Source organism: Haemaphysalis longicornis, unplaced genomic scaffold (assembly GCF_048455015.1).
Source record: "Haemaphysalis longicornis isolate Haplotype H1 unplaced genomic scaffold, Haemaphysalis longicornis Haplotype H1 scaffold_9, whole genome shotgun sequence".
NCBI classification, from domain to species: domain Eukaryota; kingdom Metazoa; phylum Arthropoda; class Arachnida; order Ixodida; family Ixodidae; genus Haemaphysalis; species Haemaphysalis longicornis.
The window spans coordinates 69,866,717-69,887,781 of record NW_027526460.1 but is presented as its reverse complement, the minus strand read 5'-3'; the positions used below and the strand labels follow the sequence as shown (position 1 = coordinate 69,887,781).

The window sequence follows — 21,065 nt, the reverse complement described above, 5'->3', positions numbered from 1 at the left end:
AAAAGAAATACTTCACCCACTGCAGAAAAACAAATCAGTCGCCTGCTGTGGCCCGCGCCGCTGTAGCGTCTGGCGGAATTTTAAGAAATCAAACGGGAACAGGTACGAAACGTTCCCCCAGATAGGTCCCATGTTTCGCTTGAAACGCACGTGTAGTAGGGCAACGTGGTTCTATGAACGTTGAAGTAGGGCGCCTCGATTCACGCCCGCCTCCTCCGTACGGCAGCGCTGGCATCGAGGCAGCCGGCCTGGAGTATAGGTACGCGGTATATTTAACTTGACTTGAGCAAACCTCTAATGTGTTTACCTTGGGAGGAACGCGAAGGGAGTGGAACTGCGAGGTGATTGGGAAAGCGGAAAAAAGCATTTACTTGGGAAATGTAGACGAAAGATTATTGCCTTTCGTCGACAGTTGCAACGAAAGCCGCAGATATGCGGCCAATTGTTTATTAGGTAACCTTTTAGTCGGTTTCTTGTAGTATTCGATGCATTCTGCTGTTTTTTTTTTAAATTCCACGCATTTTGCCCTTCTTTTGTTTAGCTGATAGGATACTGGTGCCGGCATGGTATAGGAGGAGCGCTTTTGGTGTGGTAGCTCTGTTGCGGGCACGACTGGCGACCTTGTCCACCGAGTAAGGTGCCAGTGCGTACGGCGAAGGTGTACAGTCGCCGCACTTCCTGAAATCTTGTATTGTTTCTTCCGACTCCACCGTGGTATCATTTTTCTTCTTTCCACAGTGCCGTTGCCAGCCCGCTGAATTCCATTCAGAATTAACGGCATCGTAATTTCCCGGTTAAAGGGGATGTCTTGACCACGTGGAAATTTGACGTGCAGTACTGATAGCCGAATACTAGCTTCCAAGAAATCGGCTCCGTGGGCATAGCAAAGCGCTATCGCGTGAAACGACAAACACAGAAGAGCTGACAGGACGAGCCAACTGTCCGTGGAATTCGTTCTTGACTAATTTGTGCTCAGCATGAAAGCATGCAAGTTTCATTAAGCGATGTCGTTCAAATAAAGCCCACTGCCTTCTTATGGAATTTGGCGCCATAAAATAGCTGACATCTATCGTTATGGTCATGTTTCTTTAGCCCTTCTCAGGCTGACCAAATGGCAGCCACAAAAACCTGATACTACGACAGTCCCTATAAACTTCGAAATTATTTTCTATGCTATCCTGAAAAGGGCACTAAGCATATACAAAATGTCCGCTTTCGACGGTTTTAGCGATCGATGATTTTTTGAATAAATGTGTGTTTGTTATCCTACCCTTGTGGCTGCGCGACAGTTCGTAGCATGTGGGCGTAACGCCCAACATAAACTTTATTTTATGAGGATTTTCCCAAATACATGGTTTATACATTAGCTCGCTTGCGAAAGGTAAGGTAACTTTGTTGCTTTGTTGCATTTTCACTATTGAGCCATCATCGTCCGTTCTCTTTTATTTTTAGGTTTGTTTTGAAAAACTAACAGCTCGGTGTAACCGTAGTGTAATTTCTGTTGCCCCTTTACCTGGTGCAAAAGAGTTCTAAGTGGGTTCGTTTGTTGATTGATTGTACGTTTTAACGCGCGGATGCAACGCAGGCGATGAGGCGCGCCATAGTGGAGGGCTACGGATTAATTTTGACCACCTGGGAACTTTACCGTGCGCCGACATCTCGTACACACGGGCGTTTTTGCTTTTCGCCTCCATCGGAAAGGCGGGCGCTGCGGCCGGGAATTGAACCCGCGTCCTAGTGCTCAGCAGCACAATGCCTCATCCACTCAGCCACCGCGGCGGATCCGGGTTAGTTTGTTCAGCCCTCGTTTAAGAATCGACAATCCGCCTCTTTCACAACCCCACTGCGCATGCGCAATCCCCTAGCGGCCAAGTCCCTAAGCAGTTCAGTAGGGGCAGCAGACGACATTCCCCCAAGCTCCCGCACAAGCGGGAAGGGGTCGTGGTTGTATTTACATCATTTGATTTTTTTTGTGTGCTCGTTGTGCGCGGAACAATGCCCACAACTTGTGCTGCGTTCCGCTGTAACTCGGAGTGCCGAAAAGGGAACGTTTTCGGCTTCTATCGCTTCCCGTCGGCCGCACGCGATCGCCTACGGCGGTTTGCGTCGCTCGCGTCGGCTGGGGTGATGGGAACTTTAGGCTTAGCATCCTGGCGGATATTTGATCGCTGCTATCTGTGCAACTGCGAATGACAATCCGCAACACAACTTTTCACTACACTATCATCCCCTTTCTCGCATGTGGAACTCTAAGTTATAACTGCCGTTTGAGCGATCGGTGACCAAGACATCTGCGTAGCCTGTTTCGATGCTTCCGCGCAGGTATCGCCATCTCTCGGCCGCTCGGTGCAGCGCGCGCCGCGGCGACCGGTCAGCGTAGGCTTGCATCGCGGCAGATATATCTGATCGCCGCTTCTAAAATAAGCCCTGACAACAATCCCTAGCACAATTTTTCACCACACTAACACCTACTTTCGCGCATGTGGAACTTTTTAGCGATCAGATTGATTCAGAAGAGCAGCGACAAGCGCGGTTGCTACCGTGGTCTGCGCCGGTTCGAGCCGCTCAGTGTGCCGAGCTGGCAGGCGCGGCCGGCGTGTGCGCGGACTGTTTCCGAAGGCAGAAATCGCTTCACGATTGCTTGCTTTATCCATTTCTTGCGAACAAACGCGCAGAATCTACAAATTCAGCTCAGCGATCATCGTAGTTGACCATGGAGCAAAAACAGTGGGCGGAGCAACGCCGACGACGCATCTCATGCGCGCATCGGGCCGTCTCAAATTCACGCGTACGACTAGTCGTGGCGACTGTCGTAACGATCAGTCGCATGCGAATCGCGTGTACCAATCCTACATGTGTCCAGCGCTTAAAGGCATTTTGCGAACTGCCGGCCTTTGTTGAGCTGGCGATCGCACTTCACGCCAGACGACTCCAAGTACTGCTCGCTCTGCTACTCGGACGGCACACGGATCTGTCCGAGATTTCTCTGCCAGCCCTCATTCAGTGATAAGAAGCCGCCTGGTATTATGTGATGACCAGGGGCTGCCATCTTAAGGCGTTATAACACCAACACAGAAGAAAAACTTCGGCTGCTCCTCGCCGTAATGTGGGATTGCCGTGCATACAACGAGAACGCAGCCGGAGGAAACGCCGGCAAACCCTACAGCTTCAATTTCCGCTAGGCACGCTAGGTGGCAGCACACCGCAATGAAAGAGGCGGATTGAACGATTTTTGTTTGTTTTCTGTGGGTAGAAAAAGATCCCATGCGAACATCGTTGGGAGTGGCAGTGTTCCAACTTATTCTTTTCATCTTTGCTTAGTAAAGTTAATTGCTTTATGAATTTTTAAACATAATTTACGCTATTTAATGGGCCGAACCTACACCTGGCCTCTTAGACGATCTGTAGTGTAGTTCTCGGGATTGATGGGAATCTTTAACATGCGTCAGAATCTCGACACAGGTGCTCACTTCGCCCCCATCTGAATAGCAGCCACCACGTCCGGGACTGAACCCGCGCCCTTGGGGTCCGGAGCACCCACGGTTCAAAAGAGTTGCCTGGATCATGTTTACCAGAATGTTTGTCATTTCCATCCTTGTAGAACGCCCCCCAACGGTCGCACGGGAATTTCGCAAGGCTAAAACACTCCACAGCCGTAATTATTATCAGTCGGCAGTAGCAAACCAAATCAGAGCCGAAAGTTTTCCTTTTGCCTCCTGTCTATCTTCTTGTTGTTGTTGTGTAAAGCTTGATCTCGTTTCCTTCCGAGGGGCCCTCGAAAAACAATCTCCTTTTTCCGAGTATTTCAGACGCCCATGGAGCCTCTTTTCCTGCCTCCACCATTTTTGCTTTCATGACCTCACGTACCAGCTTGCTGCATTACCCGATCCCAGCTTATCGCATTAGTCGGACGCCGCGCTCTTCTAGAGTTCGTTTGTGCAGTACCCGGGATGCGTGCATTAGATAAAAAAAGCAAGTCGTTAGCGAAGCCACCCTGGAAATCTTCTGGGGCCTGAAGCTCCTCCCATTTCTTCTTCGTTGCGTTCACTTCCGCTAAAAGTTTTCTCGTGCTCTAAAGCGAGGGTGAAATTCTGCCGTCAGCCTTGTTTGTCCTGATGTGGCAGTGTTTGTTTTACTGAGCGCCCGCATGGCCGTTTTGCGTAGTTTATTGCAATCCGTGCATGTTTGGTCGCGCCCTGTGAGAGGGATGAGGCCGACTGCTGACACCCTGTAATGAAGGAGTCAGTGATGTGGGAGTTGCGATGTTCAATACTAAGAGACAGAAGACCTGGTCCTTCAAATGGCGGTTTAGTGTCAAGTGACCCGAAAGACGAAGACATGGACATGGGTGGGACCGTAGTGTCTCGACTATACTAACAGGCATTTATCAACATTAAATTGCGTTTTTGTTTCTTCATGTTTTTTTTTTCATAAGACGAAAGCTGAGTGGGCAGTAGGACAGCATATACAATACGTATGCCCGTGGCAATAATCCTGGACCCATTATTAGCAACGTATGGCGTAGTGGTCTACTGCGCGTAGACGATAGCCGAAGAGAGGTCATTATTGTAATGTGGACATTGAAAATTTTACAACGCAGATAAAGTTTTCTTGAGAATTTATTGCTGGACATTTGGGAATGCGTTAGTAACTCGACCTTGCACTGACAAATGCCGACGAGATGCGCGAACACCGCCACTGTCTCACAAAGACCGCACGTTACCCGAGCAAGGAAGATTGTTGATTGATTGGGGAGTTTGATGTGCTGAACCTACACTTTGGCTATAAAGCACGCCGTATTGGAGAGCTTCAGGTTAATTTGGCCACCTTTGGACCTTCAACGTGAGCCGAAATTTTGACATGCACGTGTTTTCGCTTTCCGCCTCCATCAGAAAAGCAGACACCAAGAAGGGATCGAAACCACGTCCTTGGGCTTACCAGCAAAATACCTTATCCATCGACCCATCGCGTAAGGTACAAGGTAGATTGTGTAACATTTCTTCTAATACGAGAGAACAATAAGAAAAATGTGCCTCCAAATACTCTTGCATCCTTTAGTCAACCAAATGTGCATAAGAGTAACCATTTAAGTTAGAATTTCTCGTCCATTTCTTAAGACGTTGTAATCACGGGTGCTCTTCATGTCTCGAGGGGATACTTTTCTTTTTGCGTATACAAAGAGGCGGACCGTCAGTCTGTTTTATATTTTAGCTCAATCTTCCTTTAAAGGACGTTTATTTCTCTTCTTTGTTCCTCTTCGGACATTCGAGAATCATCCCTTTCTTCGAAATCGCTGCCCCGAAATTCGCTAATGCGGGATCTTAACCGCTGCTTAACTTGAGATGCTGTAAAATATGCAGAAGTTATTCCTTTGAGGCTGTCATGCACATTCGCTAAGCAGTCAGCCGACAACGCAGGCTTAGGGCATGCTTTTGAGGATTTGGGTGCGCCCACTAATCGGAGAGTAGAGTGCACACTGTGCAAGCCAGAAAAAAATCCATTTAAGTCTGATCACATACTGCCAAGAGTAATAAGCTGCCCGTTTGTTTTGGCAGTAAATCCTAACAAGTCGCTGTGACGCTTGCGCGGTTAGTACTGACTTAATAAGCGCATGTGAAAAGGGAGTGCAGAGCAGAGCAGAAAAGCAGAGTGGCTTTTGGGAACATGCTCGAAGACTCGAGCTCCAGTAGTGCGAAATCGAGATAAGAATTTTAGGAATATTAAGATAGGGAAGCTAAAAAGAATACTGGGGATAGTGTTCACAACATAAACGAAAAGCATTGGGCTATTGACACCGGTTTTTTGTGTTCAATTTTTCTGGCAAAAAGAATGTTTCTTGAAACTTAAGTAAGTGTAACCTCGCTGTTTAATTGAAAGGGCCGCATGGGATCTTCATGCCCTTTTATCACAGCTACAGAATAAACTCAATATGTCTCCACTGCCGGTGGCTGAAATGTACAATTATTGCGTCGCACATTTGGACTAGGAGGCTACAAATAATAATTTTGGCGTGTGGAATGCGCGGCAGCGACGTATTGGTAGTTTCTAACGTTTTGTCTTTAATTACTCGAACTTAACATTGAACTCGTTTCAAGCCTGCCCCGTCAATGTGTGTTTCTAACCTGCTCTCGTGTGTGCATTCACTGCTAAGCTCGTGTTCTTAGTAGCTTAAAACACCTCCCCAATGAGCGAAGGAACTAACACTGGACATATAATATTTCCACTCTGTGAAGATGGAAGCCAAGGCTGCTAAATTAGAGCGGGGTTTGCTAAACTGAATTTATATATTAGTGTTACGGTCTCACGTCGGCATTCAAAGCGGGCAAGTAGCTCGTTATGACCACAATTTACCATACAATGTGAAGTATGCAAGCTTCATGTAAAAGCTCTGAGGACGCATCAATTTTTATAATTCAAAAGAAATGCCAAAGTACTGTTTGTAATTTTATGACTTTCAGCAAAGTGGACTATTTTGAAATGTGTGTGATTATATTTGGGCAGCCGTGGCACCTTGTAGCACACGCCGTACTTTAAATTTCTTAAATATGCAGGTGCCTTGGACAGGGTCTAAGCATTGCACTCGGGATGGACCGATACAGCTTGTGAAAGAGACCTTCCTTGCATACCTATCGCCCTATAAGTCTCGTTCCGCCAAAAGCTCCGGCTACCTTGCCACGAACCGCAGTATTCACATGAACAGATTATCTGCGGACTCTAAAAAGACAAAAAACGTCACTTTGCATAAATACTTAATGACAAGACCTAGTGTTTCCCCCACCAGCCGCTAAATATTGGCCCTGGCTACTAGTGGCCGCGGAGCTTTTTGCCTGATGGGAACCTTGACGCGTCTGCTGATGTATACGCATTTTTATTTGTGGGTTTTTTCCTGTGGCTTTGTGCGTGCCCGCTTTTCTTCCTTGGTATTTATATTGTGCTTCCGTGTGTATGAGTTAGAATTGTTGCATCTTTCCTTTTATGCGATGTGTATATAATATATGGGCTTGTCCTGCACGTAAACTTTGCGAGGGCTTAATGAAAAGAATGGAGGTGCCGTTTGGTGGCCTCGTCAAGCCTTTTTATTTTACCACGGACAACACCACGGTTAAATACAGACTTTGACGAATTTATTAAACCTGTTGAACGGCTTTTTTTGCGCGGCGTTTATTCTGCCAGCCATATAAAAATTTGGGATTTTCCTTATATTGGCTATGGTATTATTATATTCAGGACAGCCCTTGTTGCCTACCCCGGTAACGCTTTTTGTACTCCGCAGAGCTTTTACCGGCTGTAACATTATCGTGTTTGCACCTCGCAGCAAAGCTATATACAGACCATTCTCTGAAGATTTTTAAAGCTTTATCAAATTTGTGACAATTTTGTTCTGAGTAACTGTAATCCCATTGTACAAAGGTCATGTTCAAAAATGCGCATATACAACACAACATGCTAGCTGGCAGCTGCGCATGTACGTAGATCCACAACTAATATACCGATACGCAGAAAACTGGGAAAAAGTTTGTCTAAATGGCCCGCCACTTATGGATGAGTGCTCAGCTTTTCCGACAGCCATCTTGCCTGCGCTCGAGATCGTTCAGTGACCAGAGATTAATGGCTACCGTTTCTGTTGCCGTAGGTTCTGCTCGACTGTGCGTTAGGCATTGCAGCATGCGTAGTTACTTGCTGCAGTTTTTCCCCCGTTACGCTATGCAGGAAGCAGACCTCGCCATTGGAGATCTCACCATCACTGTGTCCCGGTCCCGTGCGGTGGACTTCACGTTACCCTTCCTGAACACCGGCATCGGCATCCTGTACCGAAAGCCTCCGCAAGAATCGCGTCTCTTCTATTTCCTCCTTCCGCTATCGCTCGACGTCTGGCTATGTTTGATGGGTGCTTACTTCGGCGCTGGCATCATACTTCATCTGGCGGCACGAATGGCACCCTCCGAATGGCGTATACTGCCCAGGCATGGCCCAAAGTGCGACTGCGACCGCTCTTCCGGTGGTGAGAGGCCGAAGAATGCGCTAGGGCTTGGGGAAAGCCTCTGGTACACAACGACGACATTGCTCTTCCAGAGCTGCGAGACCAGTCCGAGGTATTCAACTAGTTTCTTTGTTGCAAATTTCCTGGTGCAGTCACAGCTGTCCACGCAGCAGTTTTAAGAGATATGGGGAGCATATCAGTGGAGTGTTTTGTTGAGTGTGTACAGGTTGCACTTCAAGAGTGAACACCACGAAAATGTAGGACTTTGTTATATGTTACAATGCCATACCCCGTCGCTTGATGTTTCTTACGCTAACAGCGCCTATGCTCTAAAAAATCTACGGGAAATCAAATGTACAATTTAGTGAATGTTTGAGGCTGGATTCCGTCGTCAGTTGTGCCCTTCTGATTTAAAAGTGCGCCATCTACAAACAGTTGACAATTACGGCAAATTGCGTACAGAAAATATCTGCAAAGACTTATGCGTCAAGCCGGCTGCGTGGAGTTGGGCAGAGTGACGTTTATCTCATTGCTTCATTCGTAAAGTAAAGATGCAATACAGGCGCGTGTATTAACAATGGTGTGTGTTTCAATGCATGCGTCAAAGTTACGTGCGCGTTTAATTCGGGTTAAGCGCGAACGGGTCGAATGATTGGTTGCTTCTACCACGATAAAAAAATAAGGAATCATCTCTCCTGTATAAAGGTGCCGTATGCATAGTGATACACGTTCAAATTGCCTACCTCCAAAGTCACCTAAGTTGCGTAGAAATAATTAATTAATGCGTTACAATTACAACACTTATTAGATACACTCCTTTTGGGAGAGCACAGTGGGGGCTTGTTGTTACATGTGTGTGCAAAAAACAGTTTGCTGCAAACAGGCCAGTCGATGGCTTGTGCTATTCGCTCAGTGGAAGTTCCTCATTTTCAAAAGCACACTTCGAACTGGCGAAGAGCAACGTTGCTCTGCTTCTAAACATTATTCATATTAAAACAAAGGTTACGTTCGGGTTCGTTAGCATAATAACCCTATTTATGACTTTAGAACGAATAAAAGCACGTTAAAGTTGATGTACCAACAGGGGCCCGTATTATGCTAAGAGGTTATTCATAAGCACCTTTGAATTAATTTCCGCGTAACACCCACATGCCGCACGCTGTACCTTTAAAAATGTGTCCTTTCCCTGGTTGCCAGCATAAGTTGCGACGACCTATCTTCATTGCGCAGGGCTGCATCTACGAGGCTGCTGGCCATCAGCTGGTGGGTGTTCTCGCTGCTGATGGTGTCATTTTACACGGCAAACATGGCCGCCTTCCTGGTGAACGAGAAACTCCAGTTTCCCATAGAAAACGTGCACGACCTGGCCGCGCAGTCCAAAATACGCTACGGCTGCATGGCTTCGGGCTCTACCGAGACGTTTTTTAAGGTAACATGTTACGCATTCCTAGCATGTAATTATGCGTGCGAAATATTTTTACCCAAAACCAATATAATGGTATTTCTTGATAGGTAAAAGTTTTCATCGCATGACTTGCACTTGGTTTTCGGCCCTAATAAAAACAGTAATGAATATATCATGTTCCTCACCGGGACGTTCCAGGCTAGCAGCAAGTTGGATTTACCAAAAGTCTGACGTTCCCAATGCCATTTTAGCATTGATTTGGTGCTGAAAGACACATTTCATTAGGGAGAAATCGCTAGTAAAATACTGATGAAATGTGACGCAAACTGCGACTTCAGTCGCTCGAGTTACTGTTTGCGTAATGATAAACCGGAAGCAATCGAGGCAGCTGTGATGCATGCAGTGTTGAAGCGACCGAATAAAACGCCACCACGTACCGAGCCGTTTGGTAGGTTTTACTCAAACGAGTCGTGCTTTCCCGAACTCCCACATTCTTTGCAAGACCGTACAGATAAGCAAAACGTTTCTTCTTGGCAACCGTGATCAGTATTTACGCTTGCTTGAAGAAAAAACACGTTGTAACGCCTCATCGTGTCCATCCTGGTGAACATCATTTCTTTCTGACTTTATATTTGTGATGCCTAGAGTCATGTCACATCATAACAATATCTTCGCAATCGCGAGCGAAACGTTAACGTCTTGGGAACTTTAAAGTTAACATTCGTGCATTGCTTTGGTAGAATATAATCGCTCTAACGTTAAATCAAAAATAAATAAAAGGATATGGAATATTTGTACTGACTAGCGGCCCCTGGGCTGAAACCTTGTCTTGGTAACGCAGAAATTGTGTTGTCTTTTTGTTATTCCCTAATAACCGCTCAGGAGTCCAAACTGGAGCCATTCGAGCGCATGTGGACGGTCATGTCTAACAACCGCGAGGAGTCATTGACCTCTACTCCGGCCGAGGGCGTCGAGCGGGTTCGTCGGGGCGACTATGCCTTCCTGATGGAGGCCGCCACCATCGAGTACCTCGTCGACCACGACTGCCAGCTAGCCCAGATAGGTGGCCCACTGGATTCCAAGGGATACGGTTTTGCGCTGCCAAAGGGTGAGTGCTTTTAAAGAAACTTGAGTCGATAAAACACTGAGGATTGCATTGGCATGCCTTTTGTTTAGGTAGGAGCGTTTCGCAGGCTGCGGTAAGCGTTTCGTTGGAAATATTCGCCGTTCCACAAAGTTGATAACTCCCCAACGCAAGCACAAATGTGTGCGGTATAGCATGAGGCTTTTAAAGTTTAGAGTACAGAAAGTTGTGCATACCATTGATGTTGGAAGCAAAAACAAACTTTCATTTTCTCTCCGTCCAACTACAGGGCCTGTGTAAGTATCAGTAATTTTTAATAGTGAAATACATAGATAGAATGGCGTGGAAAAAATACGCGTCGAGAAACATAGCTGTCGGTCGAGATATCATGTGAACAAGTTAGTATTAAATCGTTAAAACGCGTCAAAGTAGTTACATTGCCTCACGTACTAGCTTTACGGCGCATTTAGAGACGCAACATACGTGAAATCGTTCTCTGAACTCCGCCTAAACTTCAGCACATGGCACTGTCGGGCAGTATTTTTTTACATCTTTAGTGTGAGCACGCGTTTTTTGCTTTTCGCTTGAAAAAGCGTATGTTGTGGAACTCATAACCCGGAGCGTAACCAGCCTCTTAAACACTTCGGATAAACAATTTCGTTATTTTTTTCCCGTCAAGAACCATTGTGAAAGATACAGTTATCGTGAGAACAGAGCGGCACTGCGTGATTTCCTCGTCGCACAAAATCCGTGCATCATTCCTTCTTGGCTGTTCGAAGTGACTATCGAATGAATGTATTGCATCAACTGAAAGAAAACATGTCTATAATGACGCCATTCGAGCCATCGGAGAAAGGTAAGAAGGGGAAGCATACTTACCAATCTAGGCTGTGGAGACGCATCTTCACTAGTGCCATTTACTGGATTTCCTAAAGAACACCTTCTACTCTCTTGAGCAACTGCTGAAAGGGCTCGCTGTTTGTCCTCAGAGGGGTAGAGTAGTGGGTTTTCACTCTGACGGCCTGGATTTAGCCCCAATGGGTAAATTTTTTCGCAAAGTTTAGAGTTTCTAATGACGATGTTTTCCTAAAACTTACGTGGCTATATACGGACAGCAATCTCCTTCTTATAGCAGATATTAGAAACAAATGTAAGAGGTTGTTCTCAGCGATGAAAAAATTTCTACATCAGTTTGTTACTAATCTTTTATTCTCGCCTTCATTGACCTCTTTTTTTTCAGGGTCTCCTTACAGTGCTCATCTCTCGGAGGCAATCCTTCGGCTCCAAGAAAGGGGAACCATCGCTCGGCTTAAAAAGCGCTGGTGGACGGGACAATGCTCGAAGCAGCGTGAACTTGAACGAATTGAGACTAGCCAGTCGTTAGAAGGACAGGATTCCACTGAAGAGGCGAATGCACTGAACGTGTCTAATGTGGGAGGAATATTTCTCGTTCTTCTCGGAGGACTCGGCGTGTCCAGCATTTGCGCTATCATTGAATTCATCTGGAAGACGCACCCTTCGTCTAAGGTGAAGAAGAAGGCTCTTGAAACGACATGTGACCTGATGGAGGTACGTGTACTTAGGAAATGTGGCCTGGCTTTAATACGTTTTAATACTTTGTTTCTGCCAGACGCCGAGCTTCTGCATTCAATTTTACGGGTGGAGTTACCCACTGTTCTAACTCATTGCGCTTCTTCCCGATATTTGGTTTCTCGGGTGGAAATGAATGCCGCTGTATAAAAGGTATTCTTGTACTCAGGATAGGATATCTTGAACGGAAGTATTTAAATTGTACCGTATTGGGACCTTCTTGGCTGAGAGGCATTTAAATCAACCGCCTTTGTTACTGAGTCCTTCAGACTACTGCCAATCCACAAACGATAGCTCAATCTTTTACGTATAATAATTGCTGCAGTGGTGTGAAATAAAAACCATGAAAACACCTTTTATAGGATTCAATATGAAATGCTTAAAAACTAATGGCGAGCCGTATCTGCAATGATAAATACGCAGCGAAGTAATAATGACCATTCTGGTATATTTATATCTTCGAACAGTTTAAAGTTTTCTACTTTTACGCATGCATTGCTGCAACTGGGCTTAGGCGTCGCTGCCTATGGAAGCTGCCTACGGCACAATTTACTTGGGGTTCTCTTACGTGAGCCCACATGCCGATACCTCGGTGGTTTTCTTTTTCGCAAACCAAAAAGCAACCCGTGCAAGTAGGTTAATTTGTGCAAAAACAAAAAACGTACCCGGGAGATGAGTTTTTGTCTAACGGCTGTGACCATATTTTGCGGAACTGCACAACATCTCTTCAGCTCACGATCGAAACCCAGGTTACACACGAAATGTAACCTCAGGAAATACGACTACCGAGGACAGGAAATACGACAGGAAATACGACTACGACTACAGGGGACGCTACCGAGCTTTTGCAGAAGGGATCCCGAAATCGTTTCCGTAAATTGCCTCACTCGGACCCTCGCCCATTTCGATGTCGAAACCAATTACCATTATTCTTCTGGCAGGGTATATTCGCCTCTTTGTTTATTAGCAAGATGCCGTTGTAATGGCTTGCTATCTAAGAAATCTTATCGCACGCTTTCTATACAAACTCACCCAAGGAAAGAAATTTATAATTTTTCGCGGGTAATCTTCGTGCACTTTTTCATGGGTGTCGGTTCATTTCACACGTATTTTTCTCAGGTGCCAGTTTTATTGTACTTCGCGCGTATTTTAGTGCTTTACAACGGTAGATTAAGCCAAACTGCACAGCAACATTCACGTCTGCACTATTGCGATTTTTATTGCTACGGCTTATCCAGGCCGACAAACGTTTGATATGGCTTGCCAATTTAGCAGATTACCTTTTTCGGTTGTAACTATAATAACTTCCGCCAGAAGTTGAACACTGCTGGTACAGCATAATTGACAGAGTTACCTATTTCAGCAGTTTTTTTTTAGAAAAGGCTGCTGAAGGAGAGGTCCAGAAGTAATAAAAAAGTAGCAGATCGGAACGGCGGCCTCATTTCTCGCTTATCTTCCCCCCAACCTTTTTTATCGGGGGCTTTATAGCGAGGTCACTCTACACAGAGACCGTAGGAGCGCGTAATGGAGCACCTAGGTACTGATATTTTTCATACCAATCAAAGATTACCTAATTCATACCGGGAATAATGGATGCATAATAAAGGTTCTAGCACCATCATCACCCGATTGCGCAACGGTACAGAGTAAAGTGGCTTCACCGGAATGAGAAGCGGTTGGATTTCGGTGGTGCAGACATACACAGCTTCGCTGTAAAAAATTTATATTCAGTTGGCCTAATTTTGAAATTTATTGTTGTGCCTTTTCGTAGCTGTCGAAGAAGGAGTCGAAGACTTCGTTGGAGGTGCTGTCCACTGCTCAACAAGAACGCTCAATCTCGGTGCTGCCAGCCACTACTCTTCAGGTGGACGTTATTGACAGCCGCGAAGCACACACGCATGCACCACAGAGGCAACCGGACATCTCCTAGCAGTTCGGCGAGTCACCAGACGTTCTAGCCACGGCCACGCACAACCCGGAGGCTTTCTGGTGACTCTTCGACGCGTGCTGTGACAATGTGGACGCTGAGAGTGCAACGCGCAAAACAAATCGTGCTGCTTCAAGAAACATACCGTGAGTTACGTCGTCACCAAAGATCAAACGCTGTCGACATTGAGTGTTGTGCGAATGGAACATTCGATGTTTGTGCTTGCGGTTGTTCATCAAAATGATGCGCTAAGAATGTGGGCGTGAAAGTGTTTTTGTCGTTATTTTTGTTTCTGTTGAAGCTTTCATGTGCCAGGAAAAAGCTGAAAATTATTCGAGTCATTGCGGTCGTGTTTGGCGAAATGTCATGGGCCATCGGCGTTACCGAACATTCTTGTTACTTTTCGTTTTCTACAATACTGAAAAGCTGCCACAATTTATAGCAACCTTGTACATCTCAGTTTTCGAATGATCGTTAATGCGAATTTTGTAGTATGTCAGAAGGTCAAGGGGTCGTATGGTATAGGCCAGCGAGAAATTTCAGTGGTAAATGAAAAGGTATTTAGGGTTACCACTTCCAGCATTCCTAGATATTCCATCGCAACTGCCAATTTCTTAGCCGAGTGGCTTGTCGGGTCTGTACTACTGTATCGATAAATTATGTACCTGTGAGTCGGTGACTGAAAAGAAATGAGTGGGTAATGCTTGTCCTGGCAATCGTTGCGTGAAAGTCACAGAAGGCGCTTGGGCCAGGTCTTGATATGATGTTGTATCCCCAACTGCGCCTGTCCAGTTCCAGTCATTTGTTGTTATTTTTAATGGAAGAAACCACTGTGTGCATGTGATTTGCTCCCAGGATGGTGCTTTTGTATGGATGGTTACGTGTTTCTTCGCACGAACAGAATGATAAGTATTCACGTTAATGTTAAGGAATCTTGATGGGAAAGATTGTTATATTTTCTTCCACACAATTTATGTCATAAATTCCGGGCGGCAGGGAGTGCGACAATAAAGCCAGATGGGTTCTCATAAATCCACTGTAGGTAAAAGCTCGAAGAGTGTTTTCGTTTTGCATGTGTCAATATATGCTTGGACATTCTTGCACTGTCAGTTACGGAAGACATGTTTTAGAGATGCAAGACTGAAGGGTAGTAGTAGATCCACACTTAATGAGTAACACTCGAAATGTGTGCGGCCACACATGCAGAAAGCTATGAGAAGCTAGGACAGTGCAAATCAAAAGGTATCGAAAAAAAACGTTGAGAGTTCATTTTTTGTTTGCCCGCATCAACAAATTATCACCTGAATGTTTCGGTATTGCTTGCACATTTTTTCTTTGTTCATGTTTTTTTTTATCTACGCTGCAATGAAAGAGTAATTACGTCAGGTGTCACAAGACACGGGGAGGCAGTATTAATGGTGTCATGAAAGTTCTTGAAAGAAAAGCCTATGTAAAGCATTCATGACAAAAGTTGTGATCTGTTTTAGTACAAGGGTACGAGCGCTGTATGTGACGTGTCTTTTATACAGGCCTCCTGCCAGTGCCAATTTGAGCCAGTATGATTGCCCTTTGAACAATGAGGCTCATCAATTTTGCCATCTCGCTTCAGAACAACTAAGATATGTATGGACAATTTAACGCGACTTTCTTGAATGTGTACTTTTTTGAATAATATATTTTGCTAAAATACGTTGTTTGTTGCCCCTCTTTCAAAGTATCGGAAAGCAGTACAAATATGTACTGAAATATGAACCAGGAAAGTAATTTACAATGCAACTTATCTCGCGGTTGATAATTTTTGAATGTGGTGATCCACTCTTACCAAAAGCGTTTCAGTGCAAACGCGATCAATACAAAACTTATTAAAGTGAAGGTGCTTATTTATATTCTCAATGTGTAATTTTAAACAAACGGGAAAACAGAAAGAAGAGAAGGAATTCTACGTGACGTAAATTCAGTTATTCAATAAACGACTGCGAAAGCTTTTTCTAAAAACTGTTTTCCCAAAATATCCCGGCCAGACAACCTGCTGCTGAAGTTCTAGTCAAGGATAACAAACATAAAAAGATTGTGGATCACAAACCTAATCAGGACGAAGACTCTTGGGGCTTGCACTGACATATAACAGCGACTGTGGCACACATACGAGAACAAAGAGCTCCGCTCCCGCCGCACACAAACGCAGCAAATGGGAGCAGCGTACGCGTGATGGCGAGCAGCGGAGAGTGGCATCAGAGGATGCGACCGCAGCAGTTTTGTACCCCTACGGCACAGCGGGCTTCTACTTCGGGAAGCACTTTGCCAACGGCCCTCGAAGGACTCTGAGTAACGCATCTGTCAGGCTCTGCTGCTCCACGGACATTAACCCAGGCCGTGAATCAGTGTCATTTCAGTAACAAAATTCAAATATGCCGCGTTGCCTTTTGCCAACTAAAATATGGGGGAATATTGTAACAGAGGAGCTGTTCAGGCCCAGCTTTTTGTGTCCGTCGCACCAAAAAAGATGCAAGCCTCAAGAAAGAAATGCGGTTAACGAAGTCCCGGAAACAGAATTCCGGGAATTCACGCTCTGAAACCGGCAACGTAATTACAGCTCGTCCCTAATGGCCTGAGTTGTTCCGGGAAAGCATCCTTGAGGAACAATACCAAGTGCAGCCAATTGGAAGAAAAAAACGCTTCCCGTCGTCAGAATCAAAAACTGGGTCCCTGACGCTATGAAGCCGGCGTCTATAAAATTGAGCTTTCACCACATTACGGGTGCGAAGCATTTCCTCTGGGTTCGTAGAGCGGGCGCTGGATTTGGACCGGGCCGCGGCTTTTAGCGCGTGCTAACTCGGTCAACTTTGCGAGACATGTGGAAACCTGCAGACGAAACAATCCGAGCCTGCCAGTCATGGATAACTTTCAGCGACAATTTCAGAAATAAATGTGAGTTGCAAGAGTCGGGTCTCCGACGGAAGAAGAGGGGCCGCCAGGTACGTTTCTCCAGGCTTCTACCACGAGACGCGAGCTCCACCAATTTGTTTTTTTTTTTTCGAGGGAAGGCGATATCGCGAAAACTGCCAGTCCATACCTTCATGGTCAATGTGATGGCGGAACATGTTATAGTCTACAATTATCTGATAAGAGAGCCGTGCTTAAGCACAAGAAAGTATAGTCGTGCGCGTCAGTGCACTCCATTAATAATGAAATAGAACCGGGAATTGAGTGTGCTTTGCGGCGTTAACCCTCTAAGGAGACATAGCCCTGACTATAAGGTATATGGATGACAATGAAGGATTGGTGTTCTAATTATTCATGATAACTACGGGGATAACTTCGGAATGGCGTGCTTGTGTGATATTTTGTAGTCATTGCCTGGGGCAACCATCCACAGAAGCAGACCATCGCGTCGTTCAGATGTAAATAGTCAAAGCAACACAGTCGTCGTCGTCGTCATTGTCGTCGTCGCCGTCGTTGTTGTCACTATCATCATCGTCGTCATGATCGTCATCAGCCTACTAAGGTTCACTGCTGATCGAATGCCTCTCCAACTGACCTCCAATAACACCTTTTCGGCGCCGCTCGACTCGATAGTTTACCCCCGAATTTATTTTATTGCTTCATCGGGTTAACGGCCTTCCCCTTCTCTTGGTACCCACTCTGTTATCCTAATTGTCTACCCGTTGTCGTTTCGTCTGACTACATGGCCAGCCCAAGCCCATTTCTTTTTTTTTCTTTCTACTGTATCCTCCTCTCTTTTTCTTTGATCCACGTAGATCGTTTTCTATCCCTGAGTGTTACTCCTAGCATTACTCGTTTCATCGCCCGTTGAGCCGACCAAAGTTTTGTTTCTAGCTGTTTAGTAAGGCACCAAGTTTCAGCTCCGTATGTTATCACCGGCAGTATGCACTGGTTGCAGATATTTTTTGAGTTTCAGAGGTTCCTTACTTTTTATTATTTTGGATGGCTTGCGGAGTGCTCCCCAACCTATACCTATTCTGCGCCGGATTGCTCTCGTGGTTGGGGTCAGCACTAACCCTCTGCCAGAGTGAGATATATTGCTTTACTTCTAGCGTTTTGTTTTCTAAACTGAAATGGACGTTTTTGGGGCGTTGGCTTGACATCAGTGACCCTAGTCGGCAATCACTCGTATACAAGCTTAAATAGGATCGTTCGATTGGTTTTTCTTATACTTTTATTGTGCCCGAACGTGATGCACGGGAGCATTTCTTCCAGGTTTTATTAACAAAGCCAACAAGCGTGTATAGGCAACCGACAGAGGTCAATTTTTGCGTTAGTTCATTCTACTGGTGACGATGTGCACATCATTGCCATTTTGTGGTCGGTGTTTCTCTAGAGTGAGACCCGTAACATGAGCTTGGCAGTAAAGGCCGTGGCGCTGTCCGTGACAGCAATTTCAATCTCACTTGAGGGAGAAAGAGTTTTGGACTTTATGTTGTACCCTGGGGAAGAAGGCAGTGAGTGTGGAGCGTGTCACGTAACCTGAGGCAAAATCTGCTCCCCAGTTCTCATTGCATAACGTAGACAACATGATTAAGCCATCCGTTGCCATCTTTTCGAGAGTTTTTATAGTTTGGCGTCGGCCGCAGCAGTCTTGGGGGTCATGTCGGCGTCGTTTTTCTACCGTTTGCTGTAGTGGAAGCTGAGGACGTTGTTAAATGATATGAAAGTTAAATCGCTGCCTTCCCACGCATTGTTTCGTCTAACGTTTTCAGTATGGGTGCTGTGGCAAATGCTATTAAGATAGGTTTTCGGCACACGGTTCCACTATTTCCTCGCTTACGTCAGTCTTAGTACATACAACATCCCTTCTCCCAGTTACGTCGAAGTTGTAGATTGCTCCGTTTTTCAGACGTGATCTCAAGGGCCGGCTATGAGTCCTCGGAATGGCGACGTCGCGCTTTACGAGGTTTTCAATTAGGTTTCTCAAATCAGGGTCAGCAAGCAGCTCTCAGGTAGGCGGACGTCTTGAAAGGCGCCGAGTAAAGCATCGTTTTTACAAGAGTTCATTAGTGGTGGATTAATGACTACGCGTAATAGGCGCACAGCAGACAGACGATTCCCACTAGTAGCCGAAGGTAATTTTGTGTTCTCGCAAGAGAAGAGTACAGCGTCTGTGTAGCACTTAGAGGTCCTCGCAGTGGCGAGGGAACATAACGTATGTTGTTCCTTAACACCTTGCGTGCTATACCCTTGGCAACAGAAGACAATTAGAGAATCCTTGATAAATGATGGATATTATGTTGTGATGGGTTTTCCTCTTTCTACGGGTCACTATAGTCTACTCGGTTACTCATATGTAGCAACTTTGCTTTTAAAGCGAAGTCTTTCTTTGTGAGACCGATAGCGGCCTGCCACAAGGCTACTGCATTTCGTCATAAACCGGCTGGTCGACCAAAAAGCTCTGATCAGATCTGTGGACTTACGGGGTGCGTGTGCAACTGGGTTTCCGTTGTGCCAAACGGTTGTTTGAAAATCGCGAAAAAGTAACGGTTCTAGGCACAAAAGAAAGTACCCGCACTGATCATAAAAATCTGTGCAATGTTTCCCTTTACCTCATAAACCACTAATTGGTTTTCATTAGAATCGTTCGTAGATGCATTTTGCTCTTAGTGCGCGAAAAACCGTAGCATAGGTTCGTTCTTCGTTTGCGATTTTGGCATTTGATGGTTGTCGCTCAATTGGACTCACTTTCAGCGAAGGCTGAACGCACTTTTAGCGAAGGTTTTGAGGCACGTCAGGCGCAGATTTTATGTTAGAAAGCTTTTGCGCTTCTCGCCGCTTTCTTTAGGAAGCGACGGCAAATTTTTTGACAAGGTGGTCTTATGGACAAGGTGACTTGCATTCGTGGGCACTTTATTGGGTCCATCCTAGTCCAAGTCCACATGGGCAAGCACAGGCGGAATTTCTAGGCGTTGAAGCGGGCATGGTTCTTCCGTTTCACTTTTCTATGTTAAAAGATTGTTGTTTTCCATCAAACGGGCGACTTTATTGCCACACATCAAGATATTTGGACTGAGCAACCGTAATACGTGTGCAGTGCGAAAAATTGTCGAGTCACTTGTGCCGGCAGACGTCGACAGAGCTCAGAGCACTCGTGCATTCTCCAGTTTTCACAATAACAAGATAGGCCTCAATATTATTGCCTCGAACTCGCACTTGCACCCGCAAAACCAGAACCGTGACTCGTACAGCTCGGCCGCCATTATTAATATTCTCACAATCTTTTCGTCAACTTCAGTTTTCTAGGAACATATCTTGATGTCCGTCAAAAAGAGGGCTGCAAATGTTGAAGGTCATTAAGGGCATTTTTTTTGGCACTACATGTCTTCGTTCTTGCAATTTTAGTCAGTGAACGCTATTCATTCAGAATACCAAGTAGAACGAACTCAAAAAATTGAATCCGATGACGCAGCTCACCAGCCTCCGCGCAGCTAGAATAAAATAAAATAAACAGTTCGATCACAATTACGATACTGCCAAATGTGAAGTTTGAGCGATGCAAGAGCCGCAGTGTCTCGGTGATGGCTCATACTTGTTGCGTCTCTGGGAGTGATGGCCTCATAATTGAATGCATGACGGTACGCTCTGGTGTTCTTTCGTAGCGCGTCGCCGCCTTGGAGCATGTCTCGCGCAGCCGCGGCATAACGTTCCCCGCTCACATTTCTGCCATAGTTCCCCCTCCGCTTGTCCAGTCGGTCCATCTCGTCTACCTCCGGTGCCCTCGCCGTTCGCTCGGTTACAACGAGGCCGACGGCGACGCGAAACCACAGGAGCGGGCAGCTGCGCCATATAAAAGATCTACAGGAAAGAATGAACGAGGCGGCACCACTCATACGACGTCTTCCAATTGGGTGGCCGAGAGAACAGAACGCGATTCTTGGAGGCAAAATATGGGTTAAATATGTGTGCACCCGAACAGGCAGGTGCACCTGCCGAAACTCAATGTGGTCGACGAATGGTGAGGGGTGCCCTGGCTACCGTTCACGTTCACGAACATCCGCTGCCTCACACACGGCGATGCAAACTGTAAAACTCAAGGTCAAGTCAATAACGCGAGAGTGAACGTACAGAT

General features: G+C 45.8%; 1 protein-coding gene across 1 annotated transcript in view; it reads left to right on the top strand.

Annotated features, from left to right (window-relative positions):
• LOC144153826 (glutamate receptor ionotropic, kainate 2-like) overlaps positions 1-15,776 on the top strand; it is a 210,099-nt gene extending 194,323 nt beyond the window's left edge. The window contains exons 11-15 of the mRNA XM_077685558.1: positions 7,711-8,093; positions 9,212-9,410; positions 10,269-10,494; positions 11,711-12,039; positions 13,832-15,776. Coding sequence (XP_077541684.1) covers positions 7,711-8,093; positions 9,212-9,410; positions 10,269-10,494; positions 11,711-12,039; positions 13,832-13,990 — 1,296 coding nt within the window. The 3' untranslated portion in view covers positions 13,991-15,776. The remainder of the gene's footprint in view (positions 1-7,710; positions 8,094-9,211; positions 9,411-10,268; positions 10,495-11,710; positions 12,040-13,831) is intronic.
• Positions 15,777-21,065: the final 5,289 nt, after the last annotated feature.